Raw genomic sequence first — 21,167 nt, forward strand, 5'->3', positions numbered from 1 at the left:
TGCTCCCTTTCTTTAGCTAGACTATGCTGTCTCTCAAAGGCAGGACAGCGGTTGCATAGTCCAGAGACTGACTTTCACAGTCTTTCTGCAAAGGGCCAGTGCTCACGTAGACCCAAGACAATCTCAAAATAATGACTTCATAGACATATTTTATGACAGTACACAAAAATTTTACTTTTATTCAGTTGCAAACTTTTACCTAATTTTAATTTTAAAATAAATTTATGATGTACATGGATTGATATTTTATTTTTCCTTTTAGGAGAAAATTCTATGATTCTTAAAAATGTAACCCATTTTGGATTAGAAGATTATGATAACAAAAGTAGCTATAGATTTTCCTGTTTGTTTTTAAGGCAGTTTCATGTAGATTAGCCTAGGCTTAAGTTTACTATATGCTCAAGGATAACTTTAAGCTTACCCTCCTGCTTCTACTTTCCGAGTGCTAGGATTACAGGCATATGCCATGCTTACTTTCTTTTATTTGGTCTTGAGACTGGAGCCCAGGGCTTCATCCATGTGTGGCAAGGTTTTTACCATCCTAGCTATGCTCCAACCCTTAGATTTTTAAAATCTGATTAGTGAACTGGTTTTGATACAATACGAATTTCACTGAGAGTAATTACTGCTTTTCACTACTATTCAGAAAGTCATCTTAACAGTTTTTATTTTAAAAAATCACTTGTTGGGGCCACAAAGGATGATGTTTACATGAAGTATTATGAACTAGTCTTGTTGCTAGATGCTCATTTAGAAAATGGGGTTCTTCTTAATGGCTAAAGGTAATAAGTGCAACTGCCTTCAGAAATACTAAGCCTAAGATCTGGTAATTGCTTCAGTGCAGGGGTTCTGTTAGGGTTTAGTAGATCTGCTCTAGAGCATTTTATTTACCAAACTTTTATAATCTGAAATTTCAGAAAGTGTGGTTGAGGAAGAAAATTTCCTTTCTGAAAACCAGCCATTTCCTTCTCTTAAGATGGTAAGTTCCTTGAGGTACCTGGACAAGGCTATTTCATTGATAGCTGATTGCATAATGGTTTGTTTTACTCTCTTAAATGGGCATTAAAAAGGCTGTATCAGTTTATTATCATGGGTGTTGTGGGAGGTTTGAGGCATGATATCACATAGCTCATGCTGGCCTAGACTTTTTGAACTCCTGGTTTTCTGCCTGCCCCAAGTGCTGGGATTGCAGGTGCTGACTATCATCCCTGAGGCTCAGCTGGTTTTAAAGAACTGCTTAACTTTTAGTTGAGTAAGACCTCCCTCGTTGGGCTAATTTGGTGACAATAACAAGTTCGCATGTTTCTGTCTGAAGGAAAGGAGAGGGCTCAAAGGGGAAGACAAGAGGGGGAAGGAAGATGTGATGGTGGAAGAGGCCTTTTTGTAGTGTTTAAGATTTACAGTCTGGAGAGAACATAAGAGGCTTCATTGTTTAAAAAAGGATTTCAGAAATACACTATGAATGCAAAAGCTAGTATTAAGATTTTAAAAATTGGCCAGGCATGGTGGTACACACCTTTCATCTTGTACTCTGGGAGGCAAAGACAGGCAGCTCTCTGTGAGGCCAGCCTGATATACAGTCAGTTCCAGGATAGGTGCTACATGCTGAGACCCTGTCTTTAAAATAATAGTAATAATAATATTTTAGAAACTGGGGACAATTTACAGCCTCAGGAAAGTCCGTATAGATGCTAGAGAGATGCTCATGTACTTTCATAATGAACCCCTCTTTCAAGTCAGTTGTTTGGTGTAGTAACTATGCTTCTGTTCATGCTGGTAATTGCTTGAATTTTTGTTTTTGCTTTGGTGGTATTGGTAGGAATTTACTTAGGACCTCTTTCAAGCAAGCACTCCTTATCATTTTTTAAATTTGATTTTCCAATTACAGCTCCCTAAATGATCAGCTTGCCATGTGTCCAGATCATTTTCTTTAGAAAGAATGAGCAATTCGATTATGATTATTTTGTGTGTGTGTGTGTGTGTGTGTGTGTGTGTGTGTGTGTGTGTGTGTGTGCGTGTGCGTGCGCGCGTTCTTGCGTGCGTTCTTGCGTGCGCGTGTGCGCCTTTCTGATTTATGGACCTCAATAGCATAGTATTTTCTGGGGGTTATCAGTTAACATGGTATTTGTTGAACAATGACACCTTTTAAAAAGTTAAAAATGATGATTTTTATTTAATCTCATTTTTGTTTTTTGTTTTTTTTGTTTGTTTTTCGAGACAGGGTTTCTCTGTGGTTTTGGAGCCTGTCCTGGAACTAGGACCTAGCTCTTGTAGACCAGGCTGGTCTTGAACTCACAGAGATCCACCTGCCTCTGCCTCCCAAGTGCTGGAATTAAAGGCTTTTATTTAATCTTATTTTAGTATATTCCCCATATCTGAATGTAATTCAGAAAGCATGACTTGAGTTAGGGTTAGGCTTAGAGTTAGGGATAAAGTCTTCCTCAATTCAATTCTTGCTTCCAGTAGCTCACTTTAGATATTTTTTAAAGGAATGATGAAAAAGATTTTAGGTTTAGTGTTGTGGGATATTTTACTCTTTTGACTTTTTGAGGGGCCCACCATCCAGCTCCCAAATAAATCACACACAGAGTCTTATTCTTAGTTATGAAGGCTTGGCCTTAGTGTGGCTTGTTTCTAGCCAGCTTTTCTTAAATTATCCCATCTACCTTTTGACTCTGGGCTTTTATCTTTTTCACTTCTGTATGTCTTATTTTCCTTCATACTCCATGAGTTGCTGGGTGGCTAGCCCCTGTTTCCCCTTTTCCTTGTTCTCTTGTTGTTCCTCTTTCTCTCTTCTAGATTTCTCCTTCTATTTATACTCTCTGCCTGCTAGCCCCATCTGTCCTTGCTCCTGCCTTGCTATTGGCCATTCATCATTAGGTCCATTGGGTGTTTTAGACAGGCGCAGTAACACAGCTTCACAAAGTAAAACAAATGCAACGTAAACAAAACTCACACACTTGAAAATAATATTCCCCAACAGTTAAGGGTCTACTTTTTTTTTCTTCTCAAGATAGGGTTTCACTGTAGCTTTGAAGTCTATCCTGGAACTAGCTCTTGTAGGCCAGGCTGGCCTCAAACTCACAGAGATCTGCCTGCCTCTGCCTCCCAGGTGCTAGGATTAAAGGTGTGCACCACCACTACCTGCCTTAAGGGTCTATTTTTATGATGAAAATTGAGTTATCAAAGATATTACTTAAGCCTACTGCTTTTTAAAATTCTTTCTTCTTATTTAACATAAAAATCCGTGTTTTCAGTTGAGTAATAGAATAGAGAATGAATTATAATGACAAAAATCATATTGGTAATATATTCTTACTGATTTTTGTAATAATTCTATTTTCCTCCCTCCCCCCTTATTTTGCCATCCATCTTGCCAAAACCAACACAATTCATCATCAAAACAACACTGTAGGTTTTAGAATCATTGCCAGAAGATGTAGGATTTAATATAGAAATAAAATGGATTTGCCAACACAGGGTAAGTAATTTTTTTTGTTACTCTTTTTTGTTTTTAATGACACTGAATAAAACTGAAGTCTTGTGTTTCTTTCTTTGAAGCACGTTATTTGCTGAACCTTTTAGAATTTAAGACAAAGTAATTTGTGTGTATTTTTGTGAATATGTGCCATGATACCATGAAGGTCAGAGGACAACTTTTAGGACTCTGTTCTCTCCTTCCACCACAGACTTGGGATCAAACTCAGGTTGTCAGGCTTATGTAGCAAGCACCTTTACCTGCTGAACCAAGACTTTTAATAAAGCATACTTTACACTTATACTAGTATTTGAATGCTTTTTAATTGCTTAGTGTATATTGTAAAAGTTTTGGTATACATGTGGCTTGTGTGGACATTAATATAAACAGCTTTTGGTACATTAAAAAATAAACAGTCAAGCTCTCGCTAATTATTTCTTTATAGTCTACATCTAAAAATATTGTAATAATTTTTAAGAGCATTTTTTAGTTAAATATTACCATAGGAGAAGAAATTTTTGTAAATATGTTTTTAAATCATTCCCAGGTTTAATTATTCATTATTCACAAATATTTACTGAGAAGTCAGTAAAGGTCAGGCATTTTCTGAGTACTGAGAACATAAGCAGAATAAGGACAAAATAAAGTCCTTTTTCCCTGGAGTTTTTTTCTTATTTGAGGAAAACAAGGATTAATTAACTATTGAGAGTAGAAGGCATTTACTGCTCTTGCAGAGGATACAAGTTCAGTTAAGCATCAGGTCCTTAAACTGTCCTTAACCCCAAGTCTACGAGGAACCAATGTTACTGGCCCCAGGCACTTGCTATGATGTGCATATACCCACACGTAAACCCATAACTTAAAAAAATAAAGCTTTGAAAGAAAGAACTAATTATTGAATGCGTTTTGGACTAGAGGAAGGTATGTATGGTAAAAGGTTGCCTGGAATGTGGAGCCCTGATGTATTGGACATCTGGACCAACAGCCTAGATTTGTTTCATTTAGAAAATTTTATAACTGCCTTTATATCAGGCTAAGGCAGTCCTGGTTCAGACGGCAAATTTGTGACCAAGATTTTCTTAACATGTAGTTTTTTTTGTTTGTTTGTTGAGGCTTTGAGAATTATTTTGACTATTATTTAAGAATTTTAATATTTTGTAATAATTAATAATGACTGATACATCTTATGGTTTATGAAGATTACGTCAAAATAGGTAAGTCATAGTAAATTGGAGGTTTCCTGAAATGTATCTTTTATTTGTTACATTTACAAACAAAGCCTTTGGTTGTTTAATTGATCCTTGTTGTCTCAGCACCTGAATTATTTGCTGTGCTATCACTAGATAACCATGTCTTCTTTGACAGTCAGTCCTTCCTGGCCTTCGCTTTCCTTATCTGTGAAATAAATGTTAGTTCCACGAGCAGTTATCACACTATATGTCTTTAACATGGTTGCCAAAAAAGTTAAAAGAAACCAAATACTGGCCACCATGTGGTTAAAATGGACCTCCTGAGCATGGTTGGACAGGAATATAAAAGCTATTATGGAGAGCAGGTTTCTAAAGAAATTAGAAAGAGAAATCTGCCATATAACCTAGCTATCTCCTATCCCTCTTCCTGGTTGTCTTAGGGTTCTATTGCTGTGAAAAGACGTGACCACAGCAACTCTTACAAAGGAAAAGCATTTCATTGGTGCTGGTTTACAGTTTAGTTCATTATCATCATGCAGATGGCATGGTGCTGGAGGAGGAGCATAGAGTTGGTATGTCTTGATCTGCAGGTAGTGTAGCTTGAGCATAGGAGACCTCAGAGCTCAGCCCCACAGGAACACATTTCCTCTAGCATGGCCATACCCACTCCAGCAAAGCCACACCTTATAATAGTGCCTCTCCCTAAGGGGGCCATTTTCTTTAAAATCTCTACACTGGGTATCTACCAAGAAGGACCACGACCCTGTAAAGGTAATTATTGCCTACGTCTTCACAATAGGTAAAAATGGGTGGGGGCGGGGCGACAGCCTATGTGTCCATTACTGGGCAAACAGGCAGAGAAATAGCCATACATTTAGTCTGTAGGGAAAAAAAATGAGATCTCGCTATTTGCCACATTAAATAGGCCTTGGAGAAATTTATTTACTAAATAGAAGTAAGGTAGCCACAGGAAAATATTGCATGGTTTTACTTAGATAGATAATCTGATTTTATTTTAAATATAGAGACCAGAACTAGTTACTAATTGCATTGAGGGAATAAACAAATCAGAGGTCAAAGAATACAAAATACCAGATGTGCTAATGATAGAGATTCATATACAGCTGAAGGATGTGTGTCATGCTATACATGAGATGCGTGTTAAAATAAGTTGATCTCTTGCTTCCCAAACGGGGGGGGGGGGGGCAACTGTAAAGATGGATATGATTATTTGCTTTAATTTAATAATCTGTTTACTCTCTGTATCCTGTAATATCCTATATACCCTTGGAAAACACATAACTACATTTATAAATATTGGGCTGATTGTTCTTGGCATTTGTCTAACACTGCAGCTCCAGCATGTCTCACGGCCTCTTGTTTCCTTCTTTCTATATAGGATGGAGTATGGGATGGCAACTTATCAACATATTTTGACATGAATCAGTTTTTGGATATAATTTTAAAAACTGTTTTAGAAAATTCCGGGAAGAGGAGAATAGTATTTTCCTCGTTTGATGCAGATATTTGTACAATGTGAGTAATATTCAGGTCTTTTTGTTTGTTTCTGCACCCTTTGATTATAGCTAGGTTTGGGGAGGCAGTATTGGGAGGTTGTCCAGATGGCACCCTGGTTTGTCCTCAGCCAATTGTCCATTTCTTTCCTTCCTAAAAAGCACTTTTTTCCCAAGTGCCCTTCACCATGACACCCTTTGTCTATACTGTACTGGGTCTTGTATCGCTATGTCTGGGATTTTGTCCTCCATACAAGCTGTAAACCCTCCTGCGGTTTCCCATTTTCCATTTCTAAGATTATTGTACTCTTGTGTATAAAGGCTTTAAATCTTTGTTTGACATGATTGTGTCTGAGTTTGGGCTGGTCCCGTGTTTGGTCCTGGAATTGGTCTTTCTTGTTTGTTCTGCTTTTGAGAGTTTTCAATCTGTAGACTAGAATTCACTGTGTAGCCCAAGCTAGCCTTGAGTTTACAGTGATCCTCCAGCCTCAACCTCCTGGAGCTGGGATTGTGGGCAAGAGCCATATGCATATCTTTTGTTTCTTTCTGTTTTGTTTTCTTTCTTTTTAGTAGTTTCTAAAGTTTCAAAGTAATATTATTATCTTTCTACCATTTTTTTCTTTATCCTGTCTATTTAGGGTTCGGCAAAAGCAAAATAAATATCCCATATTATTTCTGACCCAAGGAAAATCTGATATTTACCCTGAACTCATGGACCTCAGATCTAGGACAACACCCATTGCTATGAGCTTTGCACAGTTTGAAAATATTTTGGTGAGTTATGTATGTTCCAGTTTTCTTCTTTAAAAATAATTAACTTAATTGTTACTGTTATGCACATGCACACACATATACAATAAATATATAAACCCAGCCTGCTAAGTACATTAAATGTTGCTTGTACAAACGTTTTCTCTCTTTTTTTTATACAGTATTAAATAATGGTGGTTTTTTGTTTTGTTTTGTTTTGTTTTTTTAGATGGTTTTTCTGTGACTTTGGAGCCTGTCCTGGAACTAGCTCTTATAGACCAGGCTGGCCCCGAACTCACAGAGATCCACCTGCGTCTGCCTCCCAAGTTCTGGGCTTAAAGGCCTGCACCACCAATGCCTGGCTTATATAATGTTTCCTATTCTAACAGCTGATTATTGGTTTCACTAATGTGAAGTACAGAAATGACAATGACTACACATTCAGTGTGCTTATAAATTACATATAGGTGTTAATAATATGTTGGGTTTATATGTACACATGTATATAATCCATTAAATAGGGGAAATTATAAGAAAAATATCTGCCCATTTTTCCCTGTTTCATCTCCTCTAAAGAGCACTAACAACCTAGAGTCTGATAGTTTAGTATTTGTAATGACATTTCTTTTTTTGTAAACAATGAATTTTTTTTTCCTTCAGGGGATTAATGCCCATACTGAAGATCTGCTTAGAAACCCATCTTATGTCCAAGAGGCAAAAGCTAAGGGATTGGTCATTTTCTGCTGGGGTGATGATACCAATGATCCTGAAAACAGAAGGAAACTGAAGGAATTTGGAGTAAATGGTCTAATATATGATAGGTATTTGTTTCTTGTAAAAAATCTACATGAAATGTTATAAATGGTGTAGCTTTTTATCTTCTAAACTGTTAAATTTAGTTAGGTTAAAATGATGTAGTTTAGCCTAAAGTTTATCTTGATAGCTTGTGAGCTTTTTCCAGATGTTGAACTATGTCAAAGCCACTTGAGAAGGCTTAACCCAAATGTATAAGTTACCTTGGGTTGGAGACAGCTGCCTGTCCCACACGTGTTTCCTGTCAGTCAGAACTTTCTCAGTGATTGTCTTAGTTACTTTCTGTGCTGTGAAAAGGCACCATGACAAAGGCGTCTTACAAAAGAAAGCATTTAGTAGGGGTCTTGTTTGCAGTTGCAGAGGTTGAGCACATGGCTATCATGGTAGGGAATATGGCAGCAGGCAGGTAAGCATGGTGCTGAAGCAGTAGCTGAGAGCTTACATCTCTGATTTACAAGCAGGAGGCAGAGAGAGACAGAAACAGACTGGGCCTGTTGGCTTTTGTAAGCTCAAAGTCCACCCCTGTGACATACCTCCTTCAAGCCTCCTGGTCCTTCCCAAATAGTCTGTCTGCCAGGAACTGAACTCTCATTCAAACCACTACACTGATCTCATTTGAATTCTGTGGGGTTGTATATCTTTATACATTCCCAGTGATATATGTATCCAACTCAGGACATTTCCTTGACCTTTTTAAACTTTTGTCCCTTCTTATCACCTTGGTTTCAACATAAATAGCCACTCTGCTTACTGTATTTTCTCAGGGAAGTCCTTGAAGTCTTCCTGACAGAGTTCCGTCACCTCTCAGTCCTGTTTTCCTCTGGGTCTTTCCTCTCATGACTTCCCTCTGTGTGCTGCTTCTTTTTGCTTCCGAGAGACATTCCTGTATGCTGAAATGTCACTTGAAAGAAGGCTGTATAGTTTCACCTATACTTGCCAGTAGCTTCTGTTCACAGGGCACTGCTTTTACTTTGCTCAACATCATTTATCAGTGACTAACACACAACATGCAATGTATTACACCGTGTGTCTACTTTCCTTCCTGGCCTCTTTGAATTAGTGCCTCCCTGTTCCATATTGCACATACAGAGAGAGTGTGGGACACACAAGAGCAAGGCATTTTTGCTTGTTTTGTGTACTGTCTTCAGAGGCTAGGGCAATAAAATAAAGACTGTGGGAGCAAATGTTACTGACTAGATGGGAAAACAGTTTTCTAGGAATTAGTATTTTAAGATGCAAGTTTAATAGTCTAATAGTTGCTGATACTCAAGGTTGTTTTTCTTTCTTATTCTTTCTTTCTTTTTTTTTTTCTTTTTCATTTTGAGGCTTTGGGTTCTAAAGAACCAGACCAGCTTGAAAACCAAAAATATACTTTCCTTGGATTTAATACATACTATGCTTTGTCCTAATAAGTTATATTATTTTTTAATAAAGATTTTACTCCCACTGTTTTGTCTAAGCTGGTCTAGTTTATTCACTTACTTGTTTAACTTAATTTATTTTGATTTTTTGGAGACAGGGAGAGGTTTCACTGTGCAGCTCAGGCTGGCTTAGTCTTGCAGCCCTCCTATCTAGACTCCCCAAAGCCTAGTCCTACAGTTGAAAGTCACTATGCCTAGGTGCTCTACTGCCTCAAATTGTAGCCTGCATGCTACTTACCTGTCTACCTGCCTTCTAAACTAGTTGGTTTATTTTGCATAAAGCAGAATGGCTGACTGGTTTTTTAAAATAGGTGTTTCCAACTAACAAAATAAAAATAATTAATTTTATATTAACAATTTGATAAAAATACTGGCTTTAGCAAATGTTGGGAAATTGTATGTGTATCTGTTGAGTATGAAGAAGAAAAATGACTAAGTATTTGGGGACAAGGTAAAGATGGTGTGAGGTAATTCCATGGATGATTTTGCCAAGGAAAATAAATTAGGCAGCTCCTTCCTCTCGAGGACTTTTATGGTTGGAGCTGGATGTTGACATGACTAGCAGAACAATATTATACCAAGTGCTGAGGAAGACTCTGCCTGGCTCAGTATCTTTGAAGAGAGGGACAGAGTTGGAAGTTTGAGATGGGCATATTTTCTTTGATAGAACTTACATTTCAGGCCCAGGTTCAGCATATATGAGGCAGGGCATGACTGTTGAGGTATTTGGAGGGCCAGGCTGGCATGGGCTCTAATTAGGGCTCAAGAGACAAAGGAGGTTATATTGGTGTGAAAATATTTGTGTATAATATAAAAAAATTCTAATAGTTACTAAGGCTTACAATAAAAAAAAAACTACCAGTTTTTTATTCCTTCAGTTGTCCCTGGCCAAGTCCTTGTCTTCTTACTGTTTTTCTTTTTATATTATATTTACTTTTATTTTTTGGTTGTTTTATTGGGGTGTGGGGGTTCTAAGACAGTTTTTCTTTGTGTAATAGCACTGGCTGTCCTGGAACTCTTTGTAGGCCAAGCTGGCCTCGAACTCACAGAGATCTGCCGGCCTCTGCCTCCCATGTGCTGGGATAAAAGACATGCACTACTGCCTGGTTTTTATGTTTCTAAATGGACAAATTTAGGTGGTTTTGAGTGGTTAGTGATTTGGAGCCTTTGGGGAACTTATGAAAGAGGGGTGATAGAAGTATAGGTTTGGTTTGGTTATATAGCCCCAGCTGGTTTCTGAATTTACTGTATAGCTAAAGATGACCTTGAACTTCCAATACTCCTGTCTCCACCTGATGATGGGATTTGTGGTCATGGGTCACCACCCTCCTATGCTATAGATGATGCTGGGGATGTATGCTAAGAACACACTAGAGCACCTGACCTGCAGCCCAACCTTAAGTATGCATTTTCAATGATGAAAAACTATTTCTCTACAGAAGCATTAAAGCACAGATTGGACAGGTAGCCCTGATTTGTAATGTAAAACTGTTGCATTTTATTTTCTAACATTTCACTGGGAGTGATTAACTTATGATGACCTTTATAGCTTTGTTAAATGTTCATCTGGCTTTGGTGCAGCAGACAATACAGGGTCTAGTATAGCGAAGCAGGCCCTGAAATCCTACTCCTCTTGCCTCTATACAAGCTCTGAGATTGGAGGCATGCCTACCAATGCCTAGCTTGACCCATTCTAGGGGTTTGGAGTCCATAGACCAGTGACAGAGCACTTAAGTTGCCTTGTGGATGACCTAAGTTCAGTCCCAAGCACCACCAACAGCTTCAAAGAAGAGAGGGAACAAGAGAGAAGAGAGAAAAATACAGCAAACACTTGTAGTGAGTTTAAATCCTCTGTGCTTCTCTATGATCCCAGTTTTTCCCTCCCTCCCTCCCTTCTTCCACCCCTCACCTTTCCTCAGCCACTTAATTTCTCTCAAAAAGCTTTAGTCTTATTTCAATCCTTAAATAATATGCCATTTGATATTTATATGAATTTAATTTTTATGCTTTGTTGTGGTCTTAATCCATTTTTGTATATAGCTATAAATTACTTCTGTTCTAGCTATATATTCTATTGCTTATTCTACTACTTAATAATAATTAGGCTGTTAGTGTTGATATGGATGTTATTCACCAGGTCTCATGAAATATAGATGTAGAATTTCTCCAAAACTTTGCTTACTCACAATACAGATACATGTGTGTAAGATTAAAAACAAGGTTCCTTAGTTCTTCCCGTTTTGTGTTGTACTGTTAGATTCAGATCTTGACTTCATTGGCTTCGTGATCCACTCAGCTGCTAGCTCAGCAAAATTAGGCATCCACATCTGAGTCAGACCTTTTTAGAAGAGCTGCAGGATAAGGAAGTTGGAGTGTCCATCATAGCCTATGGCCAGTTCTCAGGGTAAAGTCCTGCCAGGTGAGAAGGAAACTACATGAGCCCATGGTTCAGGCATCCTGTATTAAAACAAGTTTCTGGTTGAGACTAGGGGACTCTCTCCTTAGATTACAAGACCGCTGAAGTGGCAGTGGTTTCCTGTTTTCACTAAGATGCCCCAGTACAGACCAGCTGGCTTCTGTGAGCACAGGCTCCTTCCTGAGAGTGGCCACTTGCTGCATTTCAAGTCTTCAAACTTCTGTCTCCACAGCCATATCTCTTCTCCTTGTTCGCTATCATTAATACAGAGCACATCCTTTATGTCATTCTGAGAGAGGAAGACATAGAATTAATTGTAAATGTTTGTAGATTTTTCTTTGTTTCACCATCATGCTCTGTTTTCTGTGTTAGCATTGAGAACTGTGAAGTCACATTGGTTGCTGTTTCCTTAAGTATAATTTGTTTCCCCTTTGAGGCTTCAGAGAATCTACTTTGTTAGCCAGTGCTTTGAAATCCTAGAAATGGATCTTCTGAGTGGTTTTACCCCTGTTCTGAGCAGTTGGTACCCCACTAGCCTCTTGCTTGATGTGTGTCATTAAAGACTGGACTGGGCATGCAGCATAGTTGGTACAGTGTTTACCTAGTGTGCTCAAAACCAGCACAGCACAAACTTGGTGTGGAGTACGTGGCTGCAACCCAAAACTCTTGCAGGTAAAGACAGGATCAGAAGGTCAGTTCCGAAACCAGACATGAGACCTTGTTTGGGGAATGTAGTTCAGTGGTAGAGTGGGTCCTGGAGAAAACAGGGAATGTACATTTCTGGATTCAATTTTTTTTCTGGATTCAATTTTATGTTAGCCCTCTGTATCATTGACCCTTGGACACAACATTTGTGATCCATTCTCTGTTTTGCTCTTCATCCTACTCTGAACCTTTCCCTCTGTTTCTGTTGAGTTTTCCTTATATGCTATTGTGTTTTGAATTCCTAAGGCCTTGTTTGTGCTGAAAGTGCTGTGTGGGGAGCATGTCTGATGACAGTCCTCTTTCTCCCAGGTCAGGACAGTCAGTCCTTCTGTCTTTTTCATATTCCATGTTTAAAAGTATTCTTGGCTTCCTAGATGAGATTGAAATCTAGAAAATTAATTAGAAGCTCTGGGTTAGTGAGTGATTGTTGAGGTGGGTGTTGTTTTAGGGTGGTCTTGGTGGCCTGCTTGTTCAGACCTCTGAGGTTACTTAGTGTTTAGGGCTTTACTTTTTGGCTGATCCTCATAAAAGAATGTGTGCATCCTATTTGGGGGACTTTAACTGGCTGCTGGTGTGGTCAGCTGAGAGAACTGAGGGTAAAGGGGGTGGGTTGTCTCTGTGTTTAATTGGTTAACACATTCTTTTGCTGCTGGTAGAAGTGGTAGTGGTCTTCTAAAATACCAGACCCTCCCGTGGACCTCATCTTCCATTCTCAGAGGCATCTATTTATCTTATAAGTCAGTGTCAGACGGAGGGACAGCTGCGGCCAGACTGAGATACTGAATTGCTGCTCTGGCTCCACCTCATCCTTCTCCCCTCCCACTTTACTTTCAGATCAAGGGAAACTTGTGTGCTACTTTTAAAGCTGTTTTCCCTATGAATGGCTGGCAATTGATCTTTTTTTCTAACTAAAGCTTGTGTCTGATACTGCAGCCATCTTTTTCTCCAGTCTCCACAATTTCACGGCTTTGTCTGCTAGCTGGCATTCTCCTTTCACAGGAGAAGCATGTGGAGCTGGTCTCTGCTGTTGGGCATGCCTCACTCACCAGAGGCTCTCTCTGCTCTCTCCACGCTAGATACTATTCACTTGTGACTTGTGTCATGGGGACAAGTTCCAGCTCTTGGGAGCCTTTTCTCCTGTGAAATAAGGCACCACCAGTTAGTTGATTTGGAGGACATACACTTTGAGGATTGCTAGGAACCTACGGATTCCATTTTCTGATTTGAAGAATTGCTTTGTAATCAGGGCTGTAAATGAACAGTTTTGTTAACCCTTTGGTTTTATCAGAAAGCAGAATAAAATATCTGTAATAAGGGCATCTCAGGCACTTTTATAAGTGAATTTTCTTGAAAAGGTTAAGTCAGGCAGCTTTAATAAACATGGAATTATATTACTTTTTTTTTTGTTTGTTTCACCATAGGATATACGATTGGATGCCTGAACAGCCAAATATATTCCAAGTGGAGCAGCTGGAACGCCTGAAGCAAGAATTGCCAGAGCTTAAGAACTGTTTGTGTCCCAGTGTTGGCCACTTTGTCTCTTCTTCTTTCTGTGGGGAACCTGGTATCCATGTGGATGCCAATGGCATTGACAATGTGGAGACTTCTTAGTTTGTAGTGCACAGAGGACGTTTGGGGGCATGCGCCACTGTTCTGATGCTCAGTTTCATCCTTGAACACTGCTTCTCTGCCGTTTAGGTTCTCAGTCCAATGAAGCAATAATGAAGTATTTTACTATTTCATTACAGTTCCTGCAAGAATATCAAGTATACTATTTGTCACTTGGCCAGGTATAATTACCAATCAGTCTATACAATGAGAAAGCCTACTGTTAAATATTTTCAATTGGGTATCTAAGCCTTTAATGTTGAATCTTCATTAAAAGCGTAATACTTTGGAAATTAATTATATAAATATCTGATATTTAAAGTTCAGGCTTTTCATTTGATTAGGTCTTAAATCTTCAGTGCTTGAGAAAAATGACTGCATAATTATACCTGACCATGAAAAAATAAGTACCTCAAATGCATGTATTTGCACTGGTGACTCCAGCTGTACAGATGTTTGTCATCTGTGTACATGGGTATCTTACATGAGTTGATAGGAACGTGCACCGTTTCCATCGGTCTAAACCTCAGACTGCTGCCATTTCCCCACTGACCCAAGCCAGCCTGCAGATGAACCATGAAACTTGTTTTATAAACCTTTCAAAACTGTTTTGCATAAATGTTAAAATTCCAGAATGCTGCAGGGTAACTTAATGTATAAAATGTTAGTAAGAAGTATATATTGCATACATACATAGTAGTATAGATCACAATATATAAATTTGACTCAATGCATGCTTTAGGTTTTAAGCATGAGACTGTACATGTTTACTGTTAAGTCCTTGCATCTGGTGCTAGGTGAGTGAGAAGATGTCAAGGACTGAAAATATTTTGCCGCTTAAAAAACAAAGTCTGTTTGTAGACACTTGGAATATGCTTATTTAGTGTCTCACTACCTAGTACACGTAACTGCTGTGTGAGTATTACACAGTAGTTAAATTCCCATGCAGAAAAATAAATGTCCTGAATTCTCAAATTGGTATTCTTTGTTTAATATGTATCATGTATGTAATTTATTTAGGAATGTCGAAGATCTTACTGTGTATAAATGCATGTTTTTAGGCTTATACTAAGATTTCTTCATTAGAAGCAGATTGTATTGATAAAACTGTAACTTCAGAATGAATGTTAAATAAAATGACAGATTTATTATTTTTTTTCTTTATCTTAAGAAGGTGTTACTTTTGAAGAATGGTTTTATAATGGTATTCTAACAAATAGCAATTTCATTCTGATCATAAGGCTGGCTCACTACCCTTTCTCAGTGTGTCCCTACTGAGGCAGTTTGTTCATGCTTAGACATATTTTGACAGGAGCCAAGAACCTAAGACTTGAAATGACAAGTTGTTCTTTTGTCTGTTTGTTTGTTTTGAGACAACCTGTGTAGCCTTGGCTCCTGGAACTCACTGTGTAAACCAGGCTGGCTTTGAACTCTCAGATCCTCCTACCTCTGCCTCCAGTGATATTTAAGTCCTGCGCCACCGCCTTCAGCTTCCTGGTTTGTTTTTTAATAGTGCACCAATGGGACTTTGGTCAGCTCTTCACTGCGGAGAGATGGGCCTGCAATCCTACAGTATTGTATTTGAAATGTGATTTTTTTTTTAAAAATTTATTTATTTATTATGTATACAACATTCCTTCCATGTATGTTTGCATGCCAGAAGAGGGCACCAGATCTCATTACAGATGGCTGTGAGCCACCATGTGGTTGCCGGGAATTGAACTCAGGACCTCTGGAAGAACAGTCAGTGTTCTTAACCTCTGAGCCATCTCTCCAGCCCATGAAATGTGATGTTTAATGGAGCATAGTTTAGAACATGTCTTCTGCACGGGCATTTCTATCTTTGCCCACGTCAAATGGGAATTTAGCACTTTCATATAATCAGTACCTTCGGAAACAGACCTTTTCTTCTGTAGACCTGCACACCATGTGTGAGCACTCCCTTAGACTTTTCTAGTTTTCTAGCTCCATGGTGGTCTCCAGGGCAGAGGGAAGTAAAGGGGCACAACAGAGAGGTGCTGTGGAGTGTGGGTTTAGTTTCAGAGAGCTGGGGTGACTACCACAGAACCCTATTCTCTCTTCCTGTTAATGGGTAACTAGACTATTTACCTGAGCTAACCCAGGCTCCATATCACTAGCCACCACCTTTCCACTCTACTCAGCCAAGTTGTGCCTGCGACCAGCCCTGCGCCCTTGTGCCCTTTGCTTGGGAACTCTCCCAATCACTTTACCCCACTGTACTCTATCACTGTGCCATCTTTCTCCACTGCCAATACTGTCGAAAGGGAGGGACCTTTTACTACTCGTTATATTGTGTGTGCCAGTGAACCTTGAGACACAGGTAGCATTCATCATACCTACCGTATTTTTCTTTCCACGGTGCATGACATGTACTTGCTATGAATGCACATTTTAAAGTGCATTATGACCACTGGGATAGTTTGTTGACATCAGGTCTGTTTGGTTGGTTGGTTGGTTTTTATTATTGTTGTTTTTGAGACTGGGAGAGGGGGAGTGTTTCTCATTGTAGCCCTAGCTGTCCTGGAATTTGCTCTGTAGACCAGACTGGCCTCAAATATACAGAGATCCTCCTGCCTCTGCCTCCCAAGTACTGGGTTCAAAGGTGTGCATTGCTACACCGAGCTCTCAGCTTTTGCATGTAAAAGTTCAAAATAAGCCAGGCAGTGGTGGCGCATACCTTTAATCCCAGCACTCTGCAGGCAGAAGCAGGCAGGCAGGTCTACAAGAACTAGTTCCAGGGCAGCTAAGACTGTTACACAGGGAAACCCTGTCTCAAAATACAAACAATCAAAAAAGCTGAATGTAAAATTGTTTTTATGCTTTCTGGAAAGTTGTATGATTCTTTGGCATTGCTCCCTGGAACTGTGTACTGGCACTGCCTAGTAAACCGAGGGACACAGCTCCCCCCTGAGGCCGCGTTGAGGGTTGGCCTGACCTGCCTTGTCTGGGAAGGTAGAACTTGTTGGGCCTGAGTGTGGTGCAGTCCAGCTTGGTAGTCATAAGGAACAATCGTCTCTTCTGCCTGTCTTTCCCTGTGTAGCTGTCTCTGCATTGTATCGTCTACAGTGAATAGGTTTGATTACACTGGATTCATGAAAGAGTACCCTTCATTGAGATTTAGATACAGTTTATTTACTCTTTTGTTTTGATTATGTGATTTTCAAGTTGAAAGTAGGATATTCATATCAATGAGTCATCTAACTGGCCCATAAAATGGGCTGAGATGTCCAATTGCAGCTCCAGCCTCCAGAGCTGTCCTCTTGCGGTTCTGCCGAGTATACCCTGGCTTCCCCATAGGCCAGGATATCTTTGCAGCTCCGGAGCTATAACTCTCACACTCCCCTACAGGGACACTGCTTAAGTCTCAATCTCAGGCCTTCTGACATTCTTTTCATCCTACGAGATGTCTCGCTTTCTTCCAGAACTCCCACTTCTTTCCACTATCAGTTTAAGTTGTTCTGAGGCCTTTAAGCATGTCTGTGAATGGGAATACAGGTCTGTAAAATGTTCTAACGTAATTTTGTGTAGGTTTTCATTTTAGAAGCTTGCATTTTATTCTCACAGTAAGATAAATTGCATACTTAGGACTAATAAACATTTTTCAAAAATTGGCTTAAGTTGATTTATGAGCATTCGACCTACATGTATATGTGTGTGTGTGCACATCTGGTGTTAGTAGACGTCAGAGGGCACCATTGGATCCCCTGGGACCAGAGTTACGGATTGTTAGGAGCTGTGGAGGTGTAGGTGCTGGAAACTAAACTAACTGCTAAGTGATCTCTCCAGTCCCAATAAGCATATGTTAATTCAAGTGGATGATTAAAATGTTTAATGCTTGACAATTTCATTTATGTAGATAATGCATTTTGATCAAATCCACCTCTACCCCATGCCCTGTCCTGCTCCCCCAGTATTCCCTCTCTATTTTGAGTGCTCTTTTAAAACTGTCTAAGGACTTATCATAATTTTATGTATATGAGTGTTCTGCCTACATGTATGCATGTATACTATGGTGTGCCTGGTACTGGCAGAAGCCAGAAGAAGGTTTTGAATCCCTTTGAACTGGAATTGCAGACAGTTATGAGCCACTGTGTAGATGCTGTGAACTGAGCCCAGATTGTCTGAAAAAAGAAAGTGCCCTTCATCTGTAGAAATCTCTCCAGCCTCGTTCGTGTATTTTTTTAAAAAAATAAAATAACCCCATTGAATGCACTTAGTGCTGGCGGTAGTGCCCACGAGGGACTATCTCCTGTGCCATAGGCAACCTCTCAGGGGGCCACATCCTTGAAGAAAATGGACTCCTCCTCTCTTGGAAACCATTAATTGACAATAGCTCCAGAGCTAGCAGTGGGGTTTCATGATTTCCCCCATCCCATCCATACTGGGATTTGGGCTGGCTTGATCTTGCACATGTCTTATGCATGCTGTCAGAGTCATGTGAATTCATACAGCTGTTCCAATAGTGCCTGGAAATACTGTTTTCTCTAGTCACTACCTCTGGGACCTGAGTTGAAAAATTCCTTTATCAGATTGACTGTAGGCAAGTCTTTAGGACATTTTCTGTATTACTGATTGTTGTGGGAGGGCCCAGCTTGCTATGTGTGGTACCATCCCTGGGCAGATGGTCCTGGGTGGGATATTGTAGTATGAGGTTGGGCGCCATTCTGTAACACGAGGGCCAGCTTGTTGGGGTTTCTGTCCGCCCAGTATTCCACAGTCCCAAAGAAAATCACACAAAGATCTCCATAAGTTATAAAACTAATTGGCCCATTAGCTCAGGCTTCTTATTAGCTCTTGTAACTTTATTAACCCATTGTTCTTATCTATGTTAGCCACATGGCTCAGTACCTTTTTCAGTAGGGTTGGTCACATCCTGCTTCTTAAGTGGTCTGGACAGGAATGCCGAGGGAGCTTCCTGCTTCCCAGAATTCTCCTGTTCTCATCACCCCACCTCTACTTCCTGTCTGGTTGACCCACCTATATTTCCTGCCTGGCCAGTCAGCATTTATTTAAAATATTATTGACAGAATACAGACAATTCTCCCGCACCAGATATAAAAGGAGGCTGAGAAAGCCTTGAGGAAGTCAGTAAGCAGCATACCTCTGTGGCTTCTGCTCCAGGTTCCTGCCTGGGCTTCCCCCAGTATATATAAGTCAAATAAACCCTTTCCTTCCCAAGTTGCTTTTGATCATGTTTTATCACAGCAGTAGAAAGCAAACTAAGAGATACCCCTCTTAATGACCCCTAAACCTGGGGTAAGGACTTCCTGAATAGGACTCTGGTCACACAGGAAATTGGCAGATGTATTTCATGAAATTCACAAGTTTCTGTGCAGCAAGGGAAACATTTGAATGAAGAGCAGCCTTCAGAATGAGAAAACTTTTTACCATCTGACATTGGGTTAGTATTGAGAATATGCAAAGCACTCAAAAAACTATAAACATCAAGAAAACAAAAATGTGCTGTGGAACTGAACAAACTGTTCTCAAAGATGACAAATGGCTAAGAAATATTTTAAAAGGTTCAACCTCTTTAGTTGTATTAATTAGGGTTCTCTAGAGGAATAAGATTGTGTGTATCCATGCGCACACGCATGTGCATTAAAGCTGGTCATAGTGGCTCATACTTTTGATCCCAGCACTCACGAGGCTGAGGCAGGAGGATCTCTGCTAGTTCAAGGTCAGCCTGTTCAACCGAGCTAGTTCCAGGATAATCAAAGCAGGAGTAGTGATTCTTTTTTTTGTTTTGTTTTGTTTTTCTAGGCAGGGTTTCTCTGTAGCTTTGGAGCCTGTCCTGGAACTAGCTCTTGTAGACCAGGCTGGTCTCGAACTCACAGAGATCCGCCTGCCTCTGCCTCCCAAGTGCTGGGATTAAAGGCATACGCCACCACCGCCCAGCAGGAGTAGTGATTCTTAACCTGTGGGGGCGACCCACCGGATGGACTGACATTTTCACAGGGGTCACATATCAGATATTCTGAATATCAGATATTTACATTACAATTCATAACAGCAAAATTACCGTTATGAAGTAGCAATGAAATAATTTTATGGTTGCGGGTCACCACAATACAGGGAACTGCATTAAAGAGTCGCAGCATTAGGAAGGCTGAGAATCACTATTGTAGAGGTCTGGCTGAGGCTGCCTTGTGGGGAGCTGCGTGACGGCCTGGCAATGCAGAAGAGGTTGGGGGTACGGTAGGGGTGAGGTAGGGGGTGAGGTAGGGTCGCGGTAGATCTGGATCCACCTCCCGAGGTGGGAAGTGAGGAGGGTTGACAAGAGCAGAGATGGCAGGCCCAGACAGCTGAGACCTCCCTGAGAACCTGCAAGGCTCATGGTGTCGCTGACTAGTACAGGAGCTGTTTGCCAACCTGCATTTTTGGATATCCGTGTAATTGGTTCTACAACTGAAAACAAAGAAAATCCAGTGCTCTTCTGAAGAAGCCCGCCCACCTCTCAGCCTCCTCAGGCAGCACCTTTTTCTGTGTGTGGATGAATGTTTTCACGAGTGCCTGCAAATATGTATATATAACTATATTCACGCCTGGTGCCGCAGTGACCAGAGGCAGCATTGGAGCTGGAGTTACGGGATGCTTGTTAGCCTGCCCTTTGGTGCTGGGACTTGAACTTAGGTCTGGAAGAGTAGCCAATGTTTTTAACTAAGGATTCATCTCTCTAGCCTCCTATCATTGAAACTGCTTCTTGCTGGGTAGCTCTGGCTAGCCTGGAACGTGTAGTGACCCTCCTCCCTCTGTCTCCCAAATAATGGGATCAACTATAGCCACGTGCCACCACGGCCAGACTTTGTCGGTTTTTGCTTTGTTTCCCAGGCGTCTCTTTACATAGTCAAGGCTGGCCTGACCTAGCTGCAGTGTTCCGATTGTAGCCTCTGAACGTTGAATTTACAACAACCGTTCTGGCTTTGATTTTATTTTTCTTGATGAGTTGCTGATCATTGTCGCTGATTCCATTTTAAGGAAAATTATCAGTAGGTAGATAAATAATTGTACTAGTTGCAAAAACATATTTCTACTTAAGATATTTTACTTTATTTTAGACCCATGGTAGCAGTGGAGGTTTAGGTTCTGGCGGGCATTGGAGCAATAAAATTTTGGACGTGAGCGCCACCTTGCGGGCACCTCGTGCACCGATCCACTGCGGCACCGCAGGCGAATGCGTTATCAGCGCCCCTCAGCTTCTGAGCAGAGTTCCATTAGCAAGGCTTCTAACAATTTTTACGTTTCCTCAAC

At 40.2% G+C, this 21,167-nt stretch overlaps 1 protein-coding gene across 5 annotated transcripts in view; it reads left to right on the forward strand.

Moving 5' to 3' along the window:
- The window catches only part of Gpcpd1 (glycerophosphocholine phosphodiesterase 1), a 66,705-nt gene extending 51,646 nt beyond the window's left edge, over positions 1-15,059 (forward strand). For all 5 annotated transcript variants that reach the window (XM_026788466.1, XM_013353190.2, XM_005365559.3 and 2 more), the window contains 6 exons: positions 918-979; positions 3,416-3,481; positions 6,068-6,204; positions 6,821-6,956; positions 7,593-7,753; positions 13,709-15,059. In XM_026788466.1, the coding sequence (XP_026644267.1) occupies positions 918-979; positions 3,416-3,481; positions 6,068-6,204; positions 6,821-6,956; positions 7,593-7,753; positions 13,709-13,898 (752 nt within the window). In that variant the 3' untranslated portion in view covers positions 13,899-15,059. The remainder of the gene's footprint in view (positions 1-917; positions 980-3,415; positions 3,482-6,067; positions 6,205-6,820; positions 6,957-7,592; positions 7,754-13,708) is intronic.
- Positions 15,060-21,167: the final 6,108 nt, after the last annotated feature.

The sequence above is a fragment of the Microtus ochrogaster genome, unplaced genomic scaffold, assembly GCF_000317375.1.
Source record: "Microtus ochrogaster isolate Prairie Vole_2 unplaced genomic scaffold, MicOch1.0 UNK3, whole genome shotgun sequence".
Lineage (NCBI taxonomy): Eukaryota > Metazoa > Chordata > Mammalia > Rodentia > Cricetidae > Microtus > Microtus ochrogaster.